The sequence below is a fragment of the Dendrobium catenatum genome, unplaced genomic scaffold (genome assembly GCF_001605985.2).
Source record: "Dendrobium catenatum unplaced genomic scaffold, ASM160598v2 fragScaff_scaffold_289, whole genome shotgun sequence".
In the NCBI taxonomy this organism is placed as follows: Eukaryota; Viridiplantae; Streptophyta; class Magnoliopsida; order Asparagales; family Orchidaceae; genus Dendrobium; species Dendrobium catenatum.
The window spans coordinates 402,765-413,751 of record NW_021318751.1 but is presented as its reverse complement, the minus strand read 5'-3'; the positions used below and the strand labels follow the sequence as shown (position 1 = coordinate 413,751).

General features: G+C 40.1%; 1 protein-coding gene across 1 annotated transcript in view; it reads left to right on the top strand.

Annotated features, from left to right (window-relative positions):
* The window catches only part of LOC110113951 (kinesin-like protein KIN-7L), a 22,884-nt gene extending 14,538 nt beyond the window's left edge, over positions 1-8,346 (top strand). Inside the window, exon 15 of the mRNA XM_020846678.2 lies at positions 7,736-8,346. Coding sequence (XP_020702337.1) covers positions 7,736-8,110 — 375 coding nt within the window. The 3' untranslated portion in view covers positions 8,111-8,346. The remainder of the gene's footprint in view (positions 1-7,735) is intronic.
* Positions 8,347-10,987: the final 2,641 nt, after the last annotated feature.

Genomic DNA, 10,987 nt, shown 5'->3' with positions numbered 1-10,987 from the left:
AAATATCCATTCAAAACCCAAAACTCCATAAAATAAAAAAATCCACAAATCCCAAAAGTTCAAAAATATTTAAAATTGAAATAAATCCATCAACGCAGTTAAAGCAAAATCCATTCGCCCTCCGTAACAGTTTGTCGAGGCGGACAAATTCAAATAAACTCTAGCTCACAAAGAGCCGAATGTCTAGTCGAAAATATCACTAGGATCCATTCTCAAACAATCTCTTGTCAGTAAGGACGTGGTACGTGTCCTCTAACCGGCAGTTTCGCCGCCAAATGGCACTGCAGGTAAACGGTTATGACCCGGGGCCCTCTGAACCGAGTGGTTTTGCCGTCAAATGGCACCACAGATAGCGGTTATGGCCAGAGCCAATACGCTCCTTAATGGCGTTAAATCCTTGATATATGAATCAATAGGATATGATCGATAGGGCACAAAGCCCTCTGTTAGCTAAGGTGGATTCAAATTTGTCCCCTTAGACAAACATTCAACCCCGGTCTACAAGGTTCCCTTGGACGAAGCAACCCATGGCTGCCGATAAGGATCCTTCTGTCAGGTTGGGTCGACTACCTCCTCTGACTAAGTAGACCAGGGACCACGATGGCCCGGGATGACGGAACCATGGGATCTTGATTAGGTCCATTATCCGTTCCCCCACCATCCGCTTTAAGTGAAAGATGGTGAAATTTCTTATTTAAATATCAAACTTTTCAATTCCCAACCAATTTTCCAAATTTCCAAATCCAAACCCATTGCTGCTACTATATGCCGGATAACATGTATCTCTACGTATCTGATCAATGACTAGCCTTAATCGAAAGTTCTCTCTCGTGATCGAGAGGGGTACTTAACTATAGGGGCTTGCGCCTATAGGAAACCAGAACTTAGATCATAAAGTCCTCACAAAATGAGGGCAAAATCTCTGGGTAGTGTCTTATCTACAAACCCATCTGCCTTCCAAAATTTACCCCGGAACTTATTCAGTTAAAACTCCCTCGCCGAATAAAAAGAAAAAAAAGCGAGCTGGGAGGCCGGGGCCGAATTTTCGGAGCCCACAGTAATTTAACCAGTGAACATGCAAAGTACACCACAACCAAGAACACCCAACATTACCTAACGAAGCTTAAAATATGAAATTGTTAGTATATTTTTTCTTAATTCCTTTGGGAAAGTATGACATGTATAAACTTGAAGTACAAAAAAGAAGATATTGACTTCTTGCTTTATTTCAATTCTACGCCAATAATTTGCTCATTAATTAAGTGAATATTTTCTACTTAAACGTATCCTCTTTATGTTTTTGCATATCACATTCCTATAAGATTTGGAATATGTGCTTATGTTTAGTTGTGATTTTTGTGATTTCGATGCTTTTTTTATATCAAACAACTGAAATTGCATATTTTAGTTAGGCACGTTGACGCTGGAGTTTAGTGCTGATATCTGCTACACAATTCTAGCAACTTCAGATTTTATAGCAGTCTTTTTTTTCAGCTTTTATTTGTTTGTGTAGCTTTTGTATAGCTGGAAGTTTTATTTGCTTTTGCCTTTTTCTTGCATCCACATACTTGTATATAACCAGGTGATTACTTCCTGAATAAGATAGAGATTTGATTTGTGTTTCATCCATTTTCCACTGGGTTTGTCTGTACCCTGACCTTCTCGTCAGGTGGTGGTCCTCCTCTTCCCCGTTGCATAATTCCCTTAGGTGGTGCGTGAAGGAGTTGCTACCGAAGAACTTGAGGTTCTTCTTGCAGCATCCGCTCTATTCGTCCCTGTGACGGGTAGCGTCCGGTGTCAAGTGGTATCAGAGCCGGCAAGATTCCGACTTGCCGGAATCCTCAAAGGTCGGTTCAAGAAGTCGTGATAGAAGACCTACAAAGGGAGATTGCCCAGCTGCAACAAAGGCTGGCCGGATGTGTACAGAGAGAACCAGTGGTGTCGCCGCAGGATGAAGAAGACATCAACCCATTTCACCAAGAAGGTTCAAGTGACGAAGAAGCAGACAAACGGCCAGTGGGCCGAAACGACCGGAGGGCAACCTCCGATTATGGAATCAAAATGGAGTTACCTAAGTTCGATGGTCGAATGGACCCAGATGAATTCATCGGGTGGTTACAAACTGTGGAACGCATTCTTGACTTCAAAGAAGTCCCAGCAGATCGAATCGTCAAACTTGTGGCTATCAAACTCAAGCGTGCAGCGTCACTTTGGTGGTAGAACTTGAAAAGATCAAGAAATTTAGAAGGAAGAAGTAAGATAGTGTCATGGCCGAAGATGAAGAAAGAGATGCAGCACAAATATGTCCCCGAACAGTACAAGCAAGATTTATATCTCAAATTTTCACAACTGGAACAACAAGAGATGACGGTGGAGGAATACATATTCGAATTTGAACAACTGTCTATTAAATGAGATGTGGTAGAGCCCGAAGAACACACCGTAGCTCGTTTCTTGGGCGGGTTACAACCCACCATCTCCAATGTGGTGCAATTGCAGCCATATTGGACTTTTCAGGATGTTGTCAACTTAGCATTAAAAGTAGAGAAACAACAAGCAAGGTTCAAGAAAGCCAAACCTAGGAATGTGACAATGGACCCTTTTAACGGAAAAGAAACTATCAAGACTAACAAGAATGTGGCTGGACCCATTCGGCAACCGGAAGAACCACCACTCCGAGGGCCACCACGCCTTACTTAGTCACAACCCTCTTTTTCGGCTCGCAAGTGTTTCAATGCCAAGGATTTGGACACATTGCTTCGAACTGTCCAAACCGTCGGGTGGTCACTCTTATGGAAGAATCAGAAACTGAAGAACCCTCCGATGCCTCCACTGCCCATAATCCTGAGAATTCTACATCTGTTGAGCCAATGTATTTAAAGGGGGACGAAGGAAACTTGCTTGTTTTGAGACAATCCTTGAATACACACAAGGGTGATTCCTGGCTGCGACACAGTATTTTCCGGACTTGGTGTTCAGTTAAAGAACGTGTGTGTAATATGATCATAGATAGTGGAAGCTGCGAGAATGTCGTGGCCGCTCTCATGTTGGACAAATTACAACTTGTTACAACTGATCACCCTAAATCGTATTCTCTTTCGTGGATACAGAAGAACACTGAGGTCCAGGTGAACAAACGATGTCTGGTAGATTTTTCCATCGGCCAATTTCAAGTCCGCGTTTTATCTGATGTTGTTCCCATGGATGCGTGCCATCTTCTGTTAGGCCGACCATGGCAATTCGACAAAGATACTGTACACCATGGAACCGCGAACACTTATTCATTTATGCACCATGATCAACAAATCGAGCTATCACCCTCATTGGTTATTGAAGCAGAAGATTCGTCATCTACTTCTTTGTTCAACAGGGGTCTGTTCATGCAAGATCTTAGAGTCGCTCAGCAAGGTTTTTTCTTGATCCTCATAGAAGAAAACCCATCCGTTCAGTGTTTACCTGAAGTGATTCGGCCACTACTACAGAAGTATGGAGACATTCTCATACAAGAGTTGCCTTCGGGATTACCCCCTCTCCGTGAGGTTCAACACCACATGGAGCTGGTACCCGGTGCCGTTTTGCCCAACCTACCTGCTTACCGACTCCGGCCTAATGAATACAGGGAACTACAACGACAAATAGATGAACTATTGGACAAAGGTTTTATTCGCCCCAGCTCCAGTCTATGCGCCGTCCCCGCGCTTTTGGTTCCAAAAAAAGATGGCACCTACCGTATGTGTATTGACAGTCGCGCCATCAACAAAATCACAATAAAATATCGTTTCCCCATACCTCGTATAGATGACATTTTCAACCAGTTACATGGAGCGACCATATTTTCTAAAATTGATTTAAGAAGCGGGTACCATCAAATACGGGTGCGACTGGGAGACGAATGGAAAACGACCTTCAAAACATGAGAAGCCTTGTACAATGGCCTATACTGCAATCTTTCACCGATGTTCGCCAATTCCACGGCCTTGCGTCCTTCTACCGCAGTTTCATATGGAACTTCAGCTCCATGGCTGCACCTATCACCGAACTAATCAAGGCTGAACGTTTCCAATGGACTCCCTCCGCCCACAAAGGTTTCGAACACCTAAAACACGCAGTGTTGACGGCACCCATCACGTTACCTGATTTTAATGAAGTATTTGAATTAGATTGTGACTCTTCAAACTCCGGAATTGGCGCTGTTCTCAGTCAGAAAGGGCACCCCATTACATTTTTTAGTGAGAAACTAAATGAAGCACATCAAAAATACTCCGTCTATGATAAAGAATTTTATGCTATTGTTAGAGCATTACATCATTGGGAGCATTACTTGCTACCCTATGAATTTATTTTATTCACAGACCATGAGGCATTGCGATTTATTAACAGTCAAAATAAATTAAAAGGCCGACATGCTGCTTGGGTCGAGTATCTAGGTGCCTGCCATTTTGTTCTAAAACATAAGTCAGGTAAAAACAACCAAGTAGCTGATGCACTCAGTCGACGGCTCGCTGTAATCCAAACCTTACATACGAAGGTAACGGGATTTGAACTACTCAAGGAGCTGTACCCAGAAGATCCAGACTTTGGCAGCATTTAGCTCCAGTGCCAAGACGGACCCTATCAGTTCTATCATAGGAAGCATGACTATTTGTTTTTCGGAAACCAACTGTGCATTCCGAAAGGTTCTATCCGTATAGCCATTATCAGTGAGTGCCACGAATCAGGGATGGCTGGCCATTTTTGAAGGGACAAGACCCTTGCTTTAATCAAGGAAAATTTTTACTGACCTCTTCTTTCCCGTGATGTGGAACGATTCATTAAAAGATGCTGAGTGTGTATTACGGCCAAGACTCATAGCCAGAAACTGGGACTATATACTCCCCTGCCCGTTCATGAAGGGCCATGGGTTGACATGAGCCTAGACTTTGTATTAGGCCTTCCTCGAACCCAACAGAACAAAGATTTGATTATGGTTGTTGTGGACCGTTTTTCCAAAATGGCCCATTTCGTACCATGCAACAGAACGTTGGATGCCACACACGTCGCTGATTTATATTTCCGGGAAATAGTACGATTACATGGTATCCCTAAGACCATTATATCTGACCGAGATGTCGAGTTTTTGAGTCATTTCTGGAAGACATTATGGAGTAAATTAGGGACCAAACTCCAGTTCAGTTCTACCGCCCATCCTCAAACGGATGGTCAAACGGAGATCGTCAACAGAAGTCTTGGCAACCTATTACGATGCTTTGTGGGAAAGAATTTGCGACAGTGGGATTTGGTGTTGCCTCAAGTGGAGTTCGCATTTAACAGATCTACCAATCAAGCAACCGGGCATAGTCCCTTTCAAACAGTTTATGGCATTAACCCACTATCACCCTTAGATCTCATTCCTCAAGTTCCTTCTAGCAATTATAACATAGAAGAAGCCCAACGAAGTGAGGAGATAAAACAACTGCATTAGAAAGTGCAAGAAATGATCCACACACATAATAAGAAATGTGAGAATATTGCCAAGCGGACCCGCAAGGCGATACAGTTCAACGAGGGTGACAAAGTTTGGATCCGTCTCCGAAAGGAGCGGTTTCCTCCTGGCGCATTCGGTAAATTAAAACCAAAGGCTGACGGTCCATTCATAATTCTCAAAAGGATTGGCGACAATGCTTATCAAATTGAACTACCAGGTGCCACCTTCAACGTAGCGGATCTCTCGCCCTATTACGAACTTGAAGTTCCTCTTACCCCGGTAGCCTGACGCTGATATCTGCTACACAATTCTAGCAACTTCAGATTTTATAGCATAGTCTTTTTTTTTTTCTTTTATTTGTCTGTGTAGCTTTTGTGTAGTTGGAAGTTTTATTTTTTTTGCCTTTTTCTTGCATCCGCATACTTGTATATAACCAGGTGATTATTTCCTGAATAAGATAGAGATTTGATTTGTGTTTTATCCCTTTTCCCCTGGGTTTGTCTGTACCCTGACCTTCTTGTCAGGTAGTGGTCCTCCTCTTCCCCGTTGCTTAATTCCCTTAGGTGGTGCGTGAAGGAGCTGCTACCGAAGAACTTGAGGTTCTTCTTGCAGCATCTTCTCTATTCGTCCCTGTGACGGGTAGCGTCCGATGTCACACGTGCTTTACTTGTCTATGTTCTCAATTAAATTTGCTTTTGTAATGCAAAGGGAAAAAATTGACATTGTGTTGATGGATCTGTCAGTAAAAACTGCAAAAAAAGCAGCATGATTTTACATAAACTAATTTATAAATGAGAACATATATTCAATTAACCACATTTTGGGCTGCAAACTTATAGGAAACACTTGGATTTCCAAGTGTTTCTCACCAAAACCAAGTAGATCCAATGTAAAATTGCTGTCCACAGTAGAAAAACAGCCAAAAACAGTAGGAAAACAGGAAAAACTGCAGAAAAATCCGAGAAAAGACTTGTATTTTACTAGTAGTTGCAAGGAAATAGCAAAGATACAATTGATCCTCAATTCGAGAGGAGGATCGATCTCTCCCAATTCTCTAGACGCCGCTAGAGCCCAAAGAAATCCTAAATCTACGAGATCTCAAATTTCAGCCCAATTCAAGATCCCCAAACCCTAGGAAAGACATATATTTAATGCAAACAAATCAAAAGGAATTCCCTAAACAGTCCCTACATTCAAATTTCTCTTTGAAACCCCCCCAAAAATCCTTTCTAAAACGCTCTGTTTGAGCGGTCGGCCGCTCGTTCTCCGCCAGGATTCCGCCTGGTTCCGCTATTTTGCCCGTGAGCCGGTCCCGCCTGGACCGGCTGGACCGGTCTAACACAAACAAACCGAGTCAAGTCGAACAGATGCTTGTTCATGTTTGAGCTTGTTTACTATTAGCTTGTTTGAGTCCAGCTCGAGCTTGATTTAAGCTTTTCTATTTGTGTTCAAGTTTGGCTTGTTTAATATGACATATGTTCGAGTTTTGTTTGTGTTTGGCTTATATTTGGTTCATATTGTGTTTATCGAGCTTCAAACGAGTAACTCATTTGAACTATATCGAGTTATTAATGAGCTTTCGAGCGCTAAACGAGCCAACCTAACTATTATTTTTGAGTTTACAAATGAGTAGCTTGTCAAGCTTATAAAATGATACTTTTAATAAACAAACTTCTTAATGAATACTCAAAACAAACAATCCAACAAGCATGAATATGTATCGCTAATTAACAAATGCTATAATGTTTAATTAGTTTTGAAAATTTAATTAATGATTAGTATTTATTTATGTTATTAAATTATAATAAATATAAACATTCATATTAGGTTGCTCATTATTTTCATAACAAAACTTATCGAGCTTCAAATCGAACATTAATCCAATTTCTTAATGACCTTGTTGACGAGCTTCAAATAATATTGTTCATAAACATCAACGAGTTAGACAAATAGTTGTTCAAGTTTGCTTATTTAACCATTGAGTATTTAAAAAAAAATATTCAAACTTGTTTGATTACATAATCAAATGATCATGAATGAGCTAGAGCCGAACCACATGTAGCTTATCGAGTGCTCATTTCATTTGCAACCTTAACTACAATACTCCATAATCCATATATTCTATATTGAAAGCATAGACAAGGTCCTGTCAATTGTGACTAGTCTCAAAAAATTTGCGATTGATTTTTTTTTTTACTTTGGTATAGTCTTATGTTGTTCTTGTCTTTCCATGGTTTGGACCTCATGTACTAACTGGTGTTTTTTCTGAAGGGAACTGATTTGGAAGAATGGAATACCAAGGAAAGATGCCTCAACTTGGCATCTGAATGTAAACTTCAAGCCCTTCAGGTTGATGCATTGAAGGAACAATATGACATGCTGGAAAGAAAATATAGTCAGTTAAGAGAAGAAAACTCTTCCTTAGTTCAAACTCTCTCTTACTCTAACCACGATGTTGTGCTCCTTAAAGCTCAGAAAGATGAATTACAGAAAGATCTGAACTATGAAAGAGAAAAGATGAGAGATCTTAAAGAGGAGATTCGGCTGTTTGGCCTTGTATTTGCCGAGCGGGAGTGTTTGCTGAATTCCCTTTATTCAAAATCAAAAACCATGATTGAGAACTTCTCCAGCTCCCAAATCATATGATAATTGAATTATGTTTATTGGTTCATTCATGAAAGTACTTCAAACACTGTAAAAAAATCTACCGCTTAGCTTTCCTGGTCTTTAATTGATCATCCTTCAATTATGTTATTTGTTTTGATGTTCTCTTTCATTTATTTACAGACATGATTAAAGTCGTGGACTGTATGTAGTAACGTTTTGCCATTTGTGGCTTCAGTATTATTTCTTCATTCATAATGTTCACTGGGTTATATTTTTCTTTTGGCTTTTTCATTTTTTTTTTGACATGCAGAGTTTCGTTTTTTCTCACTAAGCTATTTTGATACTATAGACCTCGTATTACCACTCTCAGAAGAGATTCTGAACTGTTTTCTCTCAGACTTAGTAATCTGGACCAACGAGTTCGCTGTCACTGATGTGTAACTGAGGAAGTTGGCTCAAAACAAGTTTTAGTGTTACTTGAACGTAGCTTCACAGGACAAGTTAGAATATGAAGTTTTTTTATTATTACAGAATCCATTCGAGAATACATGCAAGCATGCAGAAATATGGAAGACCATACTTATTCACCTCTGTGTCTGATTCTATCAGAGACGTGAGTTGGTGATTATATTATAGTTGTGCCGACTGCCGCGTGGCTGTCCATTTTGTAAACGCCAAATAGAAGTCATTCAGAGGCAAACACCACCACCATTCTAATTGCAACACCAATCATTTCAGAGCATTGTGCAAACCATTCGTTAATCATCTTAGCCATCAATACTCGTTGGTGGGTCCTGATAAGAACAAATGATAAGTTGATGCAGTTATAGCATTTACGACTAACAGCTCCACTAGAACTGCTCCAGCATCATACATTTTCAGAACTATTATCTGCAGCCGTTGGATCACTGTTACATTCATCTTAGCCTTTGCTTTATAACTGCTTCTGATTCATTCTCTTAATATATAAATGTACTCCTGCATCTTTATAGTTAATATAGATATCTATTGCTCGTGATGTACACCAAAATAGCACTTGCTCATCATCATTTTTTTTCATTTTTATGTTTTGGTTCATAAAAATCAATTATTTTGTTATGTGCACATTTATTATTGCAACAATTCTATGGTTGTGGGTCAACTAGATTTATATTTTTCTGTATGTGGATGATATTCTCCTTACTAGTAATGTGAATGATGCAATTGAAGATGATGCGGACATCCAACCGTCCATGCCTATCTGAGGAGGAGCTGAAGAGCGACGACCGAGATCACTTTGTTTTATTTTAGTTTATTAAGTATATTTTATTTAATTTTGCAATTTCCCTTTTTTACCCTCTTGTCTTATATAAGCCTAAGGGGCAAATGTGTCTTTTAATTTCTTTTGAGGCCTATATATAGAGGCCCCTTCTCTTGTATTAGGGAGGATGGAATTATAATAAAAAAACTTGTGTTTTGCACTTATGTTCTTTGGGAAGAACTTCAGTGAAATCCCTATGGGAGGGAGTCGGAGTTTCTACCAGCCGCAGGATGGGTCCGGGCTCGTGGTGTGAAGTTCCTTGGAGAAGGGCAATGTAGTACCCTCCAGCCGCAGGATGTGTCCGGGCTCGCGGTTGTATCTTTGATATTTTGTTTCTCTGTTTTTTGTTTCTTTTTATTGCTCCTCGTAGTCATATTCATCCTCTTCCTACTTCCACCATCATGTCGTCTCCATCTCCACCTTGCCGCCGGCCCCTTACCCGCCCCATTCAAACAGCCGGCCACACCCTCTCCCATTCCCTATTGCCTAATTTGAATAATTCCTAATTTTGGATTGCCATATAATTTAGTTTGTCTTTGAATTCAAATTTCTCCAAATTTGAAATTCAAATTCTTTCCTAAATTATAAAATCTATTTTAGGAAAGTTTTTAAATTTTCCCTCCTCTTGGTTTTTCCCTCCATCACCAACTTGCCCTTAAACCTTTCCTAAAATAGTCTTTTATATTTTATGTAACTCTATTCATGAGTAAATTCAAATCTATTTGAATTTAAAATAGTTATCTAATTTATAATCCTATTTTTGGTAACTTCCTATTTTATAGCCTTTTTAAATTTCAAATTAAATTGGATGAAATCTTTCATTCCAAATTTAATTTCTTAATTTAAGTAACCTAAATCATCTCCCCCAATCCCCTCCCTCATCATTAAGCCGCTGATCCCCCTCTACAATAAATGCCAAAGTTTATTTCCTAAAACCCATATATGCATTAGGAAAGACTACCAATTTCAGCCCTTAGTCAGGCCGAAATCTCCTCTATGCCTGCACCGCCTAAATCCTACTAAAATCAGCCTCTTTTTTTTTTTCTCTAGAAGTAAATCTTTGCCTTAAATCCCTGCTGGCAGATTTTTCCCAAGGCCTTGCCCGTGGGATCTCTTCCATTAAACTCCCCAAACTCGACGTGACAGTGATTCCACTCCTTCCTCCAACTGCAGCATAAAGTCTCCTTCATTGTCTTGCATCAACACCTCTTGGAAGTTCTAAAATTGTCGATCTGGAAGAGGAAAACTGCTGTCCACCATTCTTCTTCAGCCCTTGGAAGACCTCTTGCTGCTGTGTTGGAAGAAGAGTTGCTATCCAAGACTTCTAAGAGTCAAAAGCTGCTGTTTAGACCCCTCGATTTGCTCTTCAAGCCACTTAGGTCCCAATCCTCCTACCCGTTCTACATCAGAAGACCTTTCTTCTTTAAAGTCTCGGTTTCTGTCTTGATTTGCATGTTTACTTATACTCCTGCAGGTCTTCATCTAAATCAATCATGTTGTACTGTTGTTTTACTGCTTAAAGCTGGAATAACAGATTGCAAACTTGTCTTAACATCTTCACCCACTAAAATTCCTCATATAGAGGCTGATTCTGCAATTTATCCTCAGCCCGCTTA